Consider the following 17713-nt stretch of genomic DNA (forward strand, 5'->3'; position numbering starts at 1 on the left):
TTTCTCCTGGACTCAGATGAATAAGGCTCACTCTGGCTTTGGTGTTTGTTCCAAGAGAATGAATGTTTATTTCCTAAATTTATGGTCGATTGTGGATTGTACCACACCCTCTAGATCACTAAAAGTAGAAAATATTTTCCAAATTATGTTTTTAAAAGAAGGCTTTGGCTATTTTAGAAGCAGAATGAAGAAACTGCCCAATCTCTTCTTTTGGTGTTATTTTACAAGCTTACTATGAAAAAAAATCAACTTAGCCCCCCGCCCCCCCCCCCCCGAAAAAAAAGTTGTACCAGCACAAAGGGCTTGATCGGAACTGCATAAGGTATTTAACAAATTAAGCATTCGATACATTTTGTTAAAAGCAAACTTTGGGGTGCAGAGGAGCAAACAAGTATAGGTTTATAGGAAAACCCAATTGCAAAAGGACCTTTCTGATGACTTCACATTTGCAGCTTGCTTTCTGTAAGTATATTCATCGCATTACTTTATTAATAGATTCAGCTTCATAAACATGAGAAAGAAATCCCAAGTGTTCCAAGGTTCGGTTTGGGTAGCGAACCTCATTTGTTCTCTGCTTCGTTCTCCCCCTTTTAGGGAAAGTTCTCTTAAGAACGATGATCCTATTTGCAAAGTTTCTAAATGATGCGCCCTGTGATCATTCATCCTTAAAATACAACACAAACCAATAGCAACAATGCTTTTTATTTTAACAAAAAGGATATGAGGAGGGTGAGAAAATGGTGGATGGTAAGATAGGATGTAAAGGGTGGGGCTGTCTTTGGACACCACCCCTCTCTTCCTGCCCCACACCCAAAAGTTATTAAATAATTTAAAAGGACACCATTTACAGTACCAGAACACCATCAAAATAATTTTTTTTTTTTATCAGGGTCAGAAAATACAGTGATTATGAATGTGCCGTGACCAGGTATGGAATTTTACAGGTAACACAACTACAGTCAGCAGTCCAACGGCGCGCACAGTGCCTTCAGTTAATGCACTTGAGCATAATTACATTTCTGGCAGGGTCCACACCCCCAAGAAAAGGCAAAGCTAAGCATTTCATTTCTACATTCTAAACTCTGCAATCACAGAGCCCAGTTTAAAAGAAAGTCACAGTGGATAAGAGATGCCTATAAAAAATACAAGGTGTTCCTTTCAAATCAGAGGAGTTGTGGGACTACATTCATTTCTTTTACAAAATGCTATTTAAAAAAGGACAGAGAATCCAGTTCGTGTTACGCTACAGACTTAGACAGTGAGTAAGGATATTGCGTGTTTTGGTAGTCGGTCTTTAGGCTTCCTTCCATGTGCCCCCATAGCCCCAGGTTCTTTGCGGGTGAAACACGTGAGTCCTGAATAAACACATAAAACTGGGTTTTTGCATCTCTCTTCTTGAATTCTGCAGACTTCAGAGCCCACAAGTCCTATATCCTACCATCAGTGACCACGATCTTTTCTTTAGCTTTGTACACCTATTCTTGTGTAACAGTGCATTGCACAAACGTACAATACTGGTTTCAATCTATACAGCATCTATAATAATTATGGAGTAAAATAAGTTAACTTTTCTAATGAGAATAGCTGACGGGCAGCATACATCTTTATTTTACATTTTTAAAGTCTCTGCAGGCATCTACTTTGGTTAGTTATCAACAATCGTAACGTAAGCACTGATCAGAGAACTGAGCAGCGTTCCAATAACATTAACAGATATATTATTATTTCTTTTCGAGATACCGGGGAAGCCCAGTTTTAAAATATTATTAAAATGTTCTAACATTTACACACTATGAAGAGTTAGATCTAATAAAATAAAAATTTCTTCAAAAATAATCTTGCAGTGCTCTTTGAGGCATGCTGACACGTTATCACCAAACACCCAGACCTTGAAAATAGGACTGTCACATAGTCACACATCCCAGCTCGCGCTCTCTCTCTCTCTCTCTCTCACACACACACACACACACACACACACACCCCTTGTACAGACTAAAAAACAAGACGCCCACACCCTCGTCCCCTGTGTTGAAAAAAAAAAAAAAAATCAATGGTTTTTGCAAAGAAGTCTCTCCTTGTCTGTCTGTCTGTCCGACTGAAGGTTCTTCACGTAGACGATGAAGGATCCACTGTGGAGCGCGCTCCGGCCACCGGCCCCCCATGCGGCCCTGCAGGTCTTCAGCTAAAATGAACGAGCCTGGCTTTTAGCCTCATGTCACCTGCTTTCCCACGTCTCCGTCGTCGAGGCCTTATTGCAAACAGTTCGAGAATGCTCTTCTTCCTCCAGAGAGTCCTGTATTGTATGCATCACTTTTAGCCCTTTTCTTTTCACATAGGTTAATTAAAAAACTCCTTCTTTGTACGGTTAGTGTGGGAGGTATTGGCAGCTGTTAGATCTTCTTCTTATCTTTGATTCTGATACAGGTCTGATGTTAGTTACGCCGTGATCGTGGATGCTGCCAGGAAGGGTTGTCCGTGAACTGCAAGGGTTCGTAAAAGGTGCTCGTTGATATTCTTCACCATCTTCAGCTTAGTGTCTTCCCTCGACAGCTGAAGCTTCTCAGAATCCAGTGCTCACCAAATTCCCAACTGGGCTGGCCTGTGCTAACAGCTGGTACGACTGCACCATGCGCAGAGACTCTCGTATTTCTAGATTCAGCTCCATCAGTTTGTGGCTGGCTTCCGACATGTCCAGGTCCGAGCCGATGACCGCGAAGCTCCCCGTCTGGCCCAGCGTCTGGTGGTGGAAGTAGATGTGCAACAGCGTCTGCACCGGGTCATCTTCACAGCTGCCAAAGATGTCGTTCGGCCACAGAGACCTGAAAGACACGACAGTGTTAAGGCCTGAGACGCCATCAAGGAACTGTTAACACTAACTACGTTTTAAATTAATACGTAGAACAAAACTTCCTTGTGGATCACCGAGGATCTGCTTTCACGTCTGAGCAAATGTATTCTGGAAAGTGTCCGGGGGAGTGGACGGAGTCCACAGCTGCGGTCACTTCTGGAACAGTCCCACTTTTCTCAGACGGCACTACTGGTGCATCAAATGGAAAAAACCCAGACCAGTCACGGAAAACGCCAGTGCAGGGTTGGAGGCCTCACCCCTAGATATCCCTTCACACTTTACCTGAAGGCTTTTACTTGTGCCACAGCTGAAATAAACTCCTTATTTTTCAAAGTTTCAATCAAAGAATGAATGGCAGTCTCTACAGTAGTTTGTGCAGCTCTGGAAACATCAATTTCTTCGTTTTCCGACGCAGACTCTGCCTCTTTGAGGATATTTTCCAGTTGGGCAAGTTCCTCGGACATGTTGATGACCTAAAACAAGTGAACATACCTTAAAAGGATCTACTTGTATATTCAGTCACAAAGAGAGCATTTAATCAGCTGTGAAGATTATCTGATGGTAGGAGGAGCTTCCCTTAAAGATCTGCAAATGTTACACTTAGTGGTTAAAGGCACTTAATATTTTAAGTTCTCTATTCAGTGGGGATAAATATTTTCAGCCACCAGATAGTAGTCTTTAAATATTCTTGGGGCGCCTGGGTGGCTCACTTGGTTGGGCGCCTGACTTCGGCTCAGGTCACGTTTCATGGGTTTGAGCCCCGTGCCGGACTCTGCTGATGGCTAGCTCAGAGCCTGGAGCCTGCTTTGGATTCTGTGTCTCCCTCTCTCTCTCTGACCCTCCCCTGCTCACGCTCTCTCTCTCTCTCTCAGAAATAAATAAAACATTAAAAAAAAATTTTTTTTTAAATTCTTGGTAAATAACAGGTTATAGGGGCTTCTGGCTGGCTTAGGGAACATGTGACTCTTGATCTCAGGGTCAGGAGTTTGAGCCTCATACTAGGCACAGAGATTACTTAAACGGGTTATAATAAATGTTTATGACAGTTGCAGTAAAACAGACTATAACCAATGTTCTTCGTTTTTTCCAATGTTTGCATTGGTTTTAATATGTATCTTGGATAGTAAAATTCCCTGCTGGAGGAGGGGAGACTGAATTAAAAAAATTTTATTTTTGGTTTTATTTATTTTTGATATATAGAAAGAGCAGGGGAGGGGCAGAGAGACAGGAAGACAGAAAGGGAAGCAGGCTCCAGGCTCTGAGCTAGCTGTCAGCACAGAGCCAAACACAGGGCTCGAACCCACAAACTGTGAGATCATGACCTGAGCCGAAGTCGGACACTTAACTGACTGAGCTACCCAGGCACCCCAAGATTGATTTTTTTTGATAGCAAAGTCTTCATATTTTAAAAGGTTATTTACCTTACTAGTATGTATTTTATATAAACCAGTACATATTTTTTTAATTGATTTAACCATTTAACAAAAGTTAAAGCATTTCTGTTTCAGTTCCAGTGAAGACAAGAGGGGAGAAAGCCTAAAGTCACCACCTTTGAGCCTAATCATTATAGGACTCGGGACATTTAAAGTGGTTTTGGCATGTTGATTCTTATGTGCGTCGCTAGAACTACAAAAATATATGGACAAGATGTTGGGGCGGGGGAAGGGGTTTCATAATGTAACTTAGGTCTCTATTGAGTTGATGTGCTTTATTTGACTTTTGGTTACAGATGATCTGTTATGGCTGCTGTGGCCTTGAACCTTTCAAGGCCACTGGCTATCTGCTGTCTTATTTATTGATAGGTCCCAAAGTAGCACATCATTTGCTAAAAAGACAATTGTGGAAAAAAGGTTTCACTGTAGGTGACTCCTGACATAATCTCTCCTACAAAGAATGTATTATATTTTAATATTCTAGAATCAATTAGGGGTTCCTACTACAACTGAATACGTACCTCTGCCTCATTTTTTATTGTGTTTACTTGGTTGATCAGTTTACAGTAGGCTTGGAACAGAAGCAGCAACTGAAAATGCAGTTTGTATAGCCTTCGACAGAGTTCCAGTCCCTAAAAGTGAACAGCACCGTGTTACATTCAGATACCATTTTCCATGAGGTTTGATTAGACAGCATATTTCCAATAAAAAATGGATAAGTAATTATGTTAAAATTATCTTGGCATTTATTTCTCTGCAGTAAGCAAGTTAATATAGTGTGAAGCTGATGAAAGATGCTTTTGAAGACTGGGATTAAAATATAAATTAAAAAATTGTTGATTACATAATTCACTTAGTGTGAAGCACATTTTCACATTAGACAAAAAATATTTTAGCAGGCAATATGTAGAATGCTTTAAAAAGGATTCACTTTAAATTAAAATTCACAATGGAAAAAATGTACAAATGCATACACTTTTGCCCCATCCAGATGTTCATCTCACTGCATTTATCAACAAATGCTTGATAAAGCAAAGTCTGGATTACCTCTTACCTACAAATGAATTGATTTTTCTAAAAAAACCCAAACCTTGTATTCTCATTGAAATGAGACCATGAAATTAACAAATGCACTTTGATTTTCAAAATTAAAAGATGTTAGTTTACAGATGTACAAAAAGGCGGCTGTGAGCTGTACATATTAATGATATAACCTTCATCTTCGTAGGACCAACATTTCATGGATTAGGGCTAGGCAGAACTGAAGCACGCACTACGCTGAGTAGTCCAGGACAAAACACTGCTGGGTCACAAATGGCAAATGAAAATCACTTTGTCTGACATGGATAAGTCTATAAATTAAGACAGGTCACTTACTGCTAGAATTTCCATTTGCTAAGCAAGAAGGAGATCGGGTCACAAAAAATACAAAGGAAGAAAGAGACCAAGAATTAGTGTAAGAAATCATTTTAAGTAGGGTCACAGATGTCCCAGGCAAACTGAAGAACGTTTAATTGCACCCAAAAGAAAAATTTGATATTTCCAGAACGAAACTTTTTATACACTTACTGAAAACAATCCAGGGCGTTTTTAACTCTTTGCCAAATAACTAAATTACATTGAGTCTATAATTTATTTCTCATGTGAAAACTACGGAGGAGAAAATTGAACTGATGTGATCTCGGGAAACTTGTGAAAGAAGCCAAATGTCATAAAATTTCCATTAGTAAAGTGGAAAATTTCTGATTAGAAAATAAGATAAATACCTAGGAGAAGATTATCTTTGGTGTGGGTCTTCCTACCCTTACTAATTAGGTCCTATGTTGCCGTAATTGGTGCTGAGTCAGAACATAAAATATCAACCGCAGATGTGGGTTTTAAATTGCATTCCAAAATGCAACTTAGCGTCAGAAGTTCGACCCAACTAGGTCTGAGTCAAATGAGGTGATGTATATAAAATACATAGTGAAACATCTAGTTTATGGACTATTTAACAATTACTACAATCAAATATCTATAGCAATGTGGACATAGTCTCATTACTAGAGAAGAACGATTTCTAATTAAAATAGCAATGGCCATAACATAAATATTGCTTCTAAGGAACCCTTTCGAAGTTTGCTTTTCTAAATAGTGTCCTCTGAAGGACTGTTTATATAACATTTATTCCTATTAATTTAGAAGGGATTTGCTAAGCAAAGGTGAACTTTAGCTCCTTACTGCTTATCATAAATTTACCAATAGTCATTCAGTGAACACGGGTGCAGCATAATCCAATGTCAAACATATTAGCATATCTGAATTTGAGGTTCTACTTTATACAGGTTTATATGGAAAGTAACAATGATTCGAGTTTCAAATACTTTTTCTCATTTCTATTAGCATAAAAACGGAACTGGCTCTATATGCATACAGCCATAGCATCTACTTTGGGATGCAATGGAAAAGAAATATGATAAAGTCTATGATCGCCACAACTATAGTTATGGCAATATTATAGCTGTAGTTATAATTGTGTAATTAACTCTATAGCTCTCAATTACCAGAAGTTACTCTAAATATGCAGATTTGCAGATTTAAAATGACTGATTTTTAACTATATTGAAATTTGCAGGTGCATTCTTTTTTCATTTAATTTAAAATAAATATTGATTACGCAAAAGACTATTCTGGTACACAGGGACAGATACTAGTAATGTGTACAAAGCGTCCACAATCTCAAGAAGCTGAATATAAAAGGAGAGAGATAAGATATAATTGAAAGTCTTAAATTTACAGTTTTCACTTAGTAGAAAGCCTTGAGCTAGAACTGACTGAAACTCTTGGAGATAGAACTTCTTCAAGGCAGACGGATGTAAGAAATCATTTAGTCTAATCAATAATTTATGTAGGAAAAAGTTTATCTTACTTGCTCAAGTCATGCAGTTACAGAGTGGCAAACACAGAACCAAAGACTCCAATTCTAGTTCAGGGTTAATTCCTTATTTCCCATTATTTCTTTCTTTACACGGCTGATTCGACAGTTTCCTTGTGACATGGCGCAGGATTCGGGGTCAGCCTGCCTAGATTGGGATCCCAGTTCTAACTCTTTTCTTACTGATTTTAGATAAATTGGCTTCTCTGAGCCAATTGGCAGTTTCCTCCTCTGCAAAATGGTGACAATGACAGCATCTATGAGACACACTTGGAAGGACAGAGACCATGAATGTGAAGTGCATTTAGTGAGGGTATACTATTCTCAATGTTTCCATTTTTTAAAAACTCCAAATTTTTGTTATACTACAGTAGCTTTTCCAGTGACTAGAAATCTGTAACAGTGTAACCAATGTTGACAAAGATTGGAATTCGGACGTCAATGCAGAGGCGTTAATTTATTTTTGAGGTCATTAATTTTAATTGATGAATGAAATACATCTTCCCCATATGAAGCTACACTCCTATGAGAATAATTTGTAGGCTTAATTTATCCTCATTTAACGTGTTACATATGTGCACTTTCCTCTAAGAAAATGATACTCTTATTTTCACTGACTTTTATACCATAAAAAAGTTATAATTAATCCAATCAGAATTTCACCGTTAGAAAGGCTAGTAGGAATGTATACATTACTCCTACATTTGCTTTGCTAACCAGACAATTTCTCTGCAGAATACTAATGCATAACAAACATTTTTTTCAAGAGGCAGATTTAAGTACACTCTGACTTGGACAGTCCAGATACCCATCAAGCTTATCTGCTGACTGTTATTAAGCTTCAGTCACAAGCTGGTCGTTCGTTTTTATTAAAGTGACTTTTTCATTACTAAGCCAATATTTCGTTGAACCTACCTTTGACAAAGATCGTTCTGATAACAAAAATGAAGAGTGTTATAAATTTTATTTCTAGGATTATCAAACAGGGACCTTCGAACACACACATTATTTTACCTGACAGAGAAATATAACGAAACTAAGAAGAAGAGAGGCCTACCTGTGCATCTGTGTTTATCATATACACGTCTTCTTTGGCACCAAATGTCCTCTTACAGTTGTCTAGCCACTAAAGAAATAAGTAACCGTAAATTTTAACATAAGGCACAATGACATTGGTAATATAACAGCTTGTGCATAAAAATAACTTTAAAAGTTAACTTGAAATTCTGGGATTGGTTACAGACACAGCCTTCAACCTCCACTGAGCCTAATTATTTACATGCAACAAACCAGAGCTGGCTGATAGTGTAAATACGATTAGATGCACACACCGTGATGGGTTACTTGCAGAAACACAATAAAATAGTCTGCTTTTCTAGTGACCTCTGGTGCTCCATTTCAGTACAGAGTATTCTTCATTTGGCAGATTTTATTGGAAATCTTCACAACCTATAGCTGACCTTTGTCTAATGTCAGATGGGGAAATGAAAGATGTGCTTCTCCTTTGGAAGCACAATTTAATAAAGCCAACTTAGAATTAGCCAGGTCTGTTTGCTTATGAGAAGCGTAATTCTCAGAAGACTGGTGTCGGTTTTAATTAGTGAAACTGAAACCGAAACCTGTTTTAAATCTTCTTATTCCTTTCCCTTTTTCTTCCTTTTGGACAGTAATGAATGATAAACATGTTATCTCCCAAGAATCCTGAATATAGAAGCCAAATACGGTCTTTCCTTATCCAGGAGCTATTCCTAAAGTTGAGTATTTATTTAAGGCAACTTTTCTCTGGTCAAATAAAAATAAAATTATAGCATTGTAATTTAGTGGGAAAAACTGTTTGGGTCATGGAATGTAAGCTCAAAGGAAAGCTAAGAGCCTTCAAGTTAAGCTACTAGGTTTTGACAGTTTGATATTGTTAATATCTATCCTTTTTACTTCCTAGTTCTTTATGTGTGCAATAGATTAAGCATAAAACTACTATATATAAAAAATTATCAGGATTTTGAGAAAAACTACTAGCTACATTAAGTATTCTTTAAAAAGATCTCAGTACCGGGCATTTAAAATGGTCAACCGTAGCTTAACATTCTACATGCAAAGAATGAAAATTAGACATCTCAGTGATTTCAAAACAATTCTTTGACCTTTTGTTGATTTTATCCCAGTCGCTCAGACTGTACAAGGCCCTTAGGCTTTTTACTTGACAGCATCTCTGAAGAAAACATGTTAAGCTTTCCTAGTGAGATACAGCTGCTGGCGGCCATTGTCAAAAGGTATCCGGCAGATTTCTATCAGCAAAATCTAGCCACAGTCTATTGTAGAATGTGCACATGAGTCTTCACACAAAATATTAAAATGTCTGAACACCTAATCATTGTCGCTAATCCAGTCCAATTTGTCCAAGTATCCCAATAAATTAGAAAAAAATAATTTCAATGGAATATTTACTGGCTGTTTCTTACTAAACATAAGCTTTTCTCTTCTATGCCTAGTGATAAAGCATTTTAGAAGCCTTATTCAACAAGCTATGATTTTTTTTCTCTGTTAAAAGACAAACCCCAAGCCTGTAGTTTCGTGGCTGCACAGCGGCCCGAACAGCAGAGATCCCCGCGTTTCAGGCCAGTGTATACAACACACGGGAGTTTGTGTCCAGAAGGTCCTCCAGTTTACCTCCAGTCAGTCTTCCTGTCATAACTGTTTCTTTACTCAGGGCTCAAATGAAGGTTAAAGTCGAACCGGAGAGGTTCGGCTTCTGGACATGACGGAGAAGCTTATATAAGGCCAATCCTCCAAGGACAGCTACAGAAGCAGAATACCATCCACCAGGATTGAGGGAGTTAGACAAAGCACTGAAAGGGAGTCTGCAAAGATCCCAGCATTTAATCTAGGGGATTTGCTTATTCAAAGCTTTGCTTGATCCTAAGGCAGAGAGGCTGAACAGAGAGTGGTGACCTTGGGTGTATGGCCCATAGTGTCACCAAGCTGGGAAAACGGGGTGACCAGAGGTATGCAGGTCCAGGATGTTGGAGGAAAGGGGACTGCAGAGGAGAGAGCCAACTGTCTGTGAGCTGCTTCCCTTGCGGCTCTGCAGCGCCAACATTTAGCAGATACAGGAGGAGAGGCTAGCACACCGCCAAGTGGCGTCTGGGAGGCTAAAGACATAAGCAGAGATTTCTGGTCTCCTGGCATTGAAAAGAACAACTGTTCATTTCCTGCCTAGATGGTCCTGATGAATACCCTAGGCTCTCACTTGTGACCTTCAGGAGACTCCAGGAATAATGGAAGAATGTGTTAACTATAATATTATAACAGTAAAAACTATTGGAGGGGAAACTGAGTGACAAAAAATACTTGGTTGATACAAGACAAGAAAGGAAAAAAAAAGGTAACAAAGAATAGATGGGACAAGAAATGGGGAGATGGTATTTCTGAAGGAATCATTTTTCTCCCGTATACAAATACTTGATTCAGCAAATTTATTGAAAAGACTCTTTTCCCGCTACATTGCAATAGCACCTTTGCTATAAATTATATATTAATATACATGTTATATATTAATATATATATTAATATAATATATACATGTTATATATTAATACATAGTTATATATATATCTGTATTCGGATTCTCTATTCTATTCCATTGGTCTACTTGTTTATTCTTATGCCAATGATCCACTCTTGAAATTTTTAGTAAGTCTTATTGGCTGGAAGTTTAACTCTGTTTAGACTTTGTTGTCTTCATGGACAAGGTTTGGAAGACTATTTTTGTGAAGGGCAAAGAGTAAAGATTTTAGGCACTGCAAACCATTTATTCTCTGGTGCAACTATTTTAACTATGTTGCAGTGCAAAAATAGCCGTAGACAATATGTAAACAAATATGATGCCTATGTTCCAAAAAAAACTTTATTTATAAAAACAGGCAGAGGGCTACATATGACCTATGGGCTATAGTTTGTAGACCTGTGTTCAAGAAGGTGGTGTGCCCTGTAATGAGCTGTTTGTATTTTCATATAAATTGTGGAGTTAGCCTGTCAATTTCCATTGGTAGACAGTTTGAGATTTTTTAAAACGTTTTTTAAATTTATTTCTGAGAAAGAGATTGAGAATGAGAGAGAGAGCGAGAGAGAGAGAGAGCAAGCATGAGCAGGGGACGGGGAGAGAGAGAGAGGGAGACACAGAATCTGAAACAGGCTCCAGGCTCTGAGCTAGCTGTCAGCACAGAGCCTGATGCCCTTAACTTTTTAATTAAAACAATTTTTAAATTAGTTTCAGATGTAGAATTTAGTGATTTATTACTTATATACAGCAACCAGTGCTTATCACAAAGTGCCCTCCATAATATCCATCACCCATTTAGCCCTCCCCCCCCACCTCCCTACCAGCAGCCATCAGTGTGTTCTCTATCATTAAGAGTCTGTTTCATGGTTTGCTTGTTTTGACCCCCAATGTTCATTTGTTTTGTTTCTCAAATTCCACATATGAATGAAATCGTACCGTATTTGTCTTTCTCTGATGGACTCAGTTTACTTAGCCTAATACGCTAGCTCACGTCACTGCAGGAGGCAAGATTTCATTCTTTTTTATGACCAAATAATATTCCAAAGGCCATGGACCGCTTCATGAATTTGCACCACCTCCTGGTACAGGGGTCGTGCTAATCCTGTGAATCCTCTCTGGATGGTTCCAATTTAGTATACGCGCTGCCGCAGTGAGCACTGCATGTGATGTTTAATACTAATTAATGGAAGATCCATCTATTCTAGGAAGAAAAATGTCCACTATATACAGTCTATGTGAAAAAGAGAAAAACTTTTAAAGTTCTTCTCCCCCTGCTAATTGGAAACATTTACTCTGAGCGAACAACTGCTCTGGGTCTACAGGGCCCGACAGGAGCTGAAGAAGCATTTCTTCACAGGTAGTATCTAGAATCTACTACATGCTTACTTCTCCATTTGCTCAGCGTCCACAGCGCTGAGCAAAAAAGACCCCAGCTTTGTCACGGGTTACACATTTTCTAGATCACGATACCGTAACGTATTCTCAGAAGTACAGCTCTTCTTCCCGCACTTGCAGTGTTGACAGCAGCTAGGTGGTCTCCACACAGAGTTTTTTTTAAAACGTGGTAGTTTTCCATTGTGTTCTTAGGTTCTTAGAGGGCTGATTTCTAAAAGCTAAAGATAGGAGCTCACTGGACACAGAGTTCTAGAGGCCCCGTAAATCTCAGTAAATCCCCAAGGCAAGTGCCGAGAGGACCTCTTCCATCTTGGCTATTCAGCTGCCAAGTTCACGTTCTGGTGTCAAAAGCAAACCCGTTTTCACATGGTGAAAAGAGACTGACCTGCTCAGCTGCCTCTCTTTTGGCGTTGTATGTGTCCAGGTGCTCCTGCAGCTCCAAGACACTGAACTTGAGTGTTTCCAGCAAACCGCAGGACGTCAGCTGTCAAATCAGAAACATGGCTCCAGGTGATCATTTTTTTAAAAAAATTTTCAATGTTTTATTTTATTTTTGAGAGAGAGAGAGAGAGACAGAGTGCAAGCAGGGGAGGGTCAGGCAGAGAGGGAGACACAGAATCTGAAGCAGGCTCCAGGCTCCAAGCTGTCAGCACGGAGCCTGACACAGGGCTCGAACCCACGAACCGTGAGATCATGACCTGAGCTGAGGTTGATCGCTTAAGTGACTGAGCCACCCAGGTGCTCCCAGGTTATCATTTCTGATCACAGACATGAGACTGACAACTTGTGGGTCATGGAATTTCTGTTGGTTGGTAGCTGGCTCAGCTTCGTGCAAGGGTCCCTCCCCTCACTCTGTCCCACACTGAGGGCTGACCTCTCACTGAAACAGAGCGGGAATGCAGTGGGCTTTCGGGGGCCGCCACCCAGGATGCCCACACCTTCAAATGCTTTCAAAAACTGCTTCAGGTGAGCAACGGCATGTCAGACTGGTATATACCTGAAAGGTAAACTCCTGAAGCTTCTTAAACCGTAATTCTCTAAAGATCTTAATACATAATCTCTGAGTGGGTTTGAAAAAGAAATGGGAATACCAAGGACCCCTGGTTTCTTCATGGGGGAAGGTCTAGCCCTCTCCGACCACGGTTAGTCAAGAATTGGGGGGGAAAGTACCAATCTCTGGAGCATGATTTTCTAGCTTCCCATCTAAGATCCCGAAGGGTGAGGACAGAGAAGGGTCAGAATCAGAGTCATAAGTCACTGCATATAATACACTGCAATTATATTTTGCTGGGTGTTTATAGTCACAATGAAAATATAAACCTTTACATCTCATTCTTTATTTAGGCTCAGGTCTCTCACGGTTTGTGAGACTGAGCCCTGCATTGGGCTCTGTGCTGACAGCATGGGGGCTGCTTGGGATTCTCTCTCTCCCACCCTCTCTCTCTCTCTGCCCCTCCCCCCGCTCACAGATGCACACTTTCTATCAAAATAAAGAAGCAAACTTAAAAAGAAGCCTTACTGTTTCAGCGTCCACAAAGACTGTCGGGCATTCTGAACACGTCACCATCACTTCCAGTGAACTTTTAAATTTGGTACCAATGCGTTGCAGACTCTGACCAAGAAAGCTGACTGCCTCATTAGTTATGTCTCCAAACTTTCTTTGAATTGTCTATGGAGAAAAAGCATAAAAAAATTTAGTATTTCTTAAGAAGGCCTTTTTCATCTTTAAGAAGCATCATTTGTAATTAAGGCAAACTTTTATTTTAAAATCATTATTGTAGGGGCGCCTGGGTGGCTTAGTCGGTTAAGCGTCCGACTTTCGCTTAGGTCATGATCTCGCGGTTCCTGGGTTCAAGCCCCACATCGGGCTCTGTGCTGACTGCCGGCTCAGAGCCTGGAGCCTGTTTCAGTCTGTGACTCCCTCTCTCTCTGACCCTCCCCTGCTCACGCTGTCTCTCTCTCTCTCTCCTAGAAATAAATAAAAACAAAATTAAAAAAAATTAAAAAATAAAAATAAAATCATTATTGTAGTGGGATGCCTGGGTGACTCAGCTGGTTAGGTGTCCAACTCTTGGTCTCGTGGTTCATGAATGTGAGCCCTGTGTCAGGCTCTATGCTGACAGTGAGGAGACTGCTTGGGATTCTCTGTCTCTCTCTCTGCCCCTCCTCTGCTCCTGCTCTCTCTCCCCCTCTCTCTCTCTCTCAAAAGAAATAAATAAAATCGTTACTGTAGTGATATACAGCATTCTAATAAGTGGTCCATAAATTCATGTTTTTAGGCTTTTCTCTGGAAACGTTAATGCCACCAAATGATCAAAGATTTATAAAACTGCACTACTGAGAAAAAGAAACTAATGATACATGCCGTTCATCTCCCCATTTCTGAGATTTCTTTCATTAGGAGAGACAGAAGGAAAACATGCTGCACATCACGGGAAATAAAGTCCTTACATGGCTGAAGAAGTAGTTCTTCTAAAGCTCTACCTGAAAAACTTTCAGTAAATGTGGTTTACTGCCCTGGGCTATGAGCTGCTATCTGATTTAATTAAAGTCACACAAATGCATTCGGGGTAATATCTTCTCAAAACTCAAGAATACTCATGAACATAAAATAATCAGATCATACCTTACCCACAATGAGCACTCAGTAAATGAGACTATATTATCAATGGCGTAGTTATAGGAATAGTTAACGTGTACCTATGTGTGCTTGTGTAGCACTGTTAGGTGGCGTTATGATTCAATAATAATAATAAAAGCATAAGCTGCAATCTCAGGCATCAGGAAACAGAATATCTTTGGAAAGAAAAAAAACACTAAATAGGAAACCAAGGAGCAGAATAAAAGCTGAGAATAAAATAAACCCTCCAGCTAATGAGCGTTCTTAAAGAACTTCCAGGAGGGAGAGACTGGCGGTTCCCGTAGTTGAGAAAGCTTCGGTGAGACTATGTCCTTGGCTGGGTCTTCCAAGATGGGCTGCGTTTGCTCAGGTGAAGAGGAAGAGCGGGACACAGCTCAGAGGATAATGACTTAAGTGGTATTTCTTTGTGCCTTAGCTTCCCCAGCTACAGAAGGCAACAAATACACCTACATTTCATAGGTCTGTTACAAGAATTAAATGATGTAAGGCATCTAGCACAATGCCTAGCATGTACTGGGCACTGAAATGTTAGCTCATATTATTATTTTTACAGATACAAGCAACCTTAGCTAAAATTTTTAAGGTGTGTCGAGCCACAATAATAAAAGTGTTACTTTAGTACTTAATTATAAACTTTTATGATACTGAATGCTCTTTGAAGGCAGGGACTATGCTTTTGGTATCAACCCTACTGCAGAGAATTCATCAGATGTTGCTTTCAAGTTTTGCTTTCATTGCCTGAAGGGAGGTATCTGTACTAGTCATTGTATAAATTACCAGCAGTTACTACAGTGTCACAATATAAATTTAAATAACGCTATCTTTGGGGCAAAAAAAATTTTTAAAGGAAAATCAGTGGGAATATGAAAACCTGAGACACTAAAAAAAATAAAAACAGAAAACAGAATGTATGAGATACAGACTTTAGGTGAAAAAACTAAAACTTTATCAGGTGACTGTGAATAGAAATTCAGAAAACCTTAAACCTCACGGACCTGAAACAGCCTGGAAAACACATGGAAAGTAAACACTGCACAGGACCCGTCGGTGTCCGACAGCATCTGGTTGACATGGCAACGCCAGGCTTCCTCTTCGTCCTCATAGGCGACTGGCTGAAAGGCAGCTATTATGGCGGAAAGAAACGGTGACGGTAGAGGGGATGTCTGTGCTTCTGGAAAGCCGTCTTGCTCGTCTTCATCCTGACTGTTAATACAAACATCACAGTAATCATGATACAGTCGTGAAATAGTTTCAGTCACCCAACATAGACTATTTTTATTATGCATTGACTTAAAAAATGCACAACAACCTAAACTTGATAAGAGAGTACAAATAAGCAGATCTCTGTGTTCTTTCTCTGTAGCATCTCTGGAATTAAGAAATTTAATTTCATGTCACCACCTTAAAACAAGCCAAGTCCTATAATAGGCCAGTGGTATGGATTAATTTCAGTAACTTCTGTGAACGCTTCAGATTAGAATGCTTTTATTTTAGGGGCGCCCAGGTGGCTCAGTCAAGTATCTGACTCTTGATCTGGGCTCACTCAGGTCATGATCTCCCGGTTCGTGGGTTCGGGCTCTGCATTGGCGGTCGGTGTATCAGGAATAGATTGGACTCAAAAATAAGATCTGGCCATTTCTTCTGAGGAACTTATAATCTGAACAAGTCAAATAATACCAATAAAAAAAAAATGGAACAATGAAAAGAGATGACGATATACTTGGGATGGACAGTCTATAAAGAAATGTGTACCTCTGGGTCTTGAAGATGAAGAGGTATTCAAGTCAGACACTCCATAAAGAAAAGTGTTACACAGGGTCTTAGAGTTGAGAGTGTTTCCCATTGCAAAGTAGCTCCGTAAGGCTTTACAGAATTTACTGAGCAGAGATGGGCAAAAGATCAAAATAAAGTGGCCATCTGAAGTGAAAACTTAAGCTATACTTCAAAACAGTGTATTTTTGCAATGTCACCGTGGTGACTGACTTTAACAAAATGTGTCTTGCAAGCTGAGGCAGTCATCCCTCGATATCGAGTCGGGAAGCACTACTCTGTTTCAGCTTCAGTACGTGGCCAAGGTCAGTTACTTGGCTTCAGCCTTTTAGAAAGCCCAATAGTTGTGTATCTGCCTCCACGTCATTTCTGGCACCACTGGGCTTGTACGTGATGGACGAATGAGTGATTGTACAGCCATCCAAATCGGTAAGATGAATGAGGTGTGTCACCAACACTGTTAACATCTGAATGTACACTTTCAAATACGGGGAAATATTCTAGATATACTGAGAGTGAAAATCTCCTTCTCTGTTGTAGATGTTACAACTACATTATCACTTGAGGGGGTGCCTGACTGGCTCAGTCAGGGGAGCACACAACTCTTGACCCCGGGGTGAGGAGTTCAAGCCCCACACTGGATGGAGAGCCTCCTTAAGAAAAAAACAAAACCTCTCTTATCACTTGAACTACAAATGAATGCTTTTATTGCAAGAGTAAAACTCTGAAATATTTGATGATTACTAAATATTAATTTCTATATAAAAATAATTATCAAAGAGCCTGAAAGAATTGAATGGGAAGTTAGATGCACTGATAGAGAGTGCATTAAACTAGGTACCTTTATAAAGAACAATATTTTGAGCAACATGTATTTTAACATTTAAATATAGAAGAAAAACAGATTTATATCATAATTCTAATCATTATAGAACTATTTGGTTTACACGTTCCGTAATAGCCACCAAGATTTCTTTTAAGAACCATCTGGAATAATTGATGATTTCATTTTGTGAGCCCATGAGTGAAGAAAACCCCCTTTGGGAATTCTTGAGACTGTGTGATGATACATTTCAAATACACGGAACACGAACATTTAAAAGGAGCAATCTAACATCTGAAGGCACTAAGAAGCTGTCACTTCTGCCCATTA

At 39.5% G+C, this 17713-nt stretch overlaps 1 protein-coding gene and 1 pseudogene across 3 annotated transcripts in view; both read right to left on the reverse strand.

The window, feature by feature from the left end:
- Nucleotides 1–686: 686 nt before the first annotated feature.
- Nucleotides 687–17713, reverse strand: part of FRYL (FRY like transcription coactivator) — a 262440-nt gene continuing 245413 nt past the window's right edge. For 2 of the 3 annotated variants that reach the window (XM_039241070.1, XM_039241069.1), the window contains exons 57-64: nucleotides 15786–15993; nucleotides 13669–13818; nucleotides 12535–12633; nucleotides 8253–8321; nucleotides 5659–5676; nucleotides 4803–4913; nucleotides 3131–3321; nucleotides 687–2819 (exon numbers count right to left, since the gene is read on the reverse strand). In XM_039241070.1, the coding sequence (XP_039097001.1) occupies nucleotides 2561–2819; nucleotides 3131–3321; nucleotides 4803–4913; nucleotides 5659–5676; nucleotides 8253–8321; nucleotides 12535–12633; nucleotides 13669–13818; nucleotides 15786–15993 (1105 nt within the window). In that variant the 3' untranslated portion in view covers nucleotides 687–2560. The remainder of the gene's footprint in view (nucleotides 2820–3130; nucleotides 3322–4802; nucleotides 4914–5658; nucleotides 5677–8252; nucleotides 8322–12534; nucleotides 12634–13668; nucleotides 13819–15785; nucleotides 15994–17713) is intronic. The other variant, XM_039241072.1, reaches the window with a different exon arrangement.
- Nucleotides 11798–11912, reverse strand: LOC120237721 (annotated as a pseudogene).

This window comes from Hyaena hyaena, unplaced genomic scaffold, assembly GCF_003009895.1.
Source record: "Hyaena hyaena isolate Hyena2069 unplaced genomic scaffold, ASM300989v1 scaffold_187, whole genome shotgun sequence".
NCBI classification, from domain to species: Eukaryota; Metazoa; Chordata; class Mammalia; order Carnivora; family Hyaenidae; genus Hyaena; species Hyaena hyaena.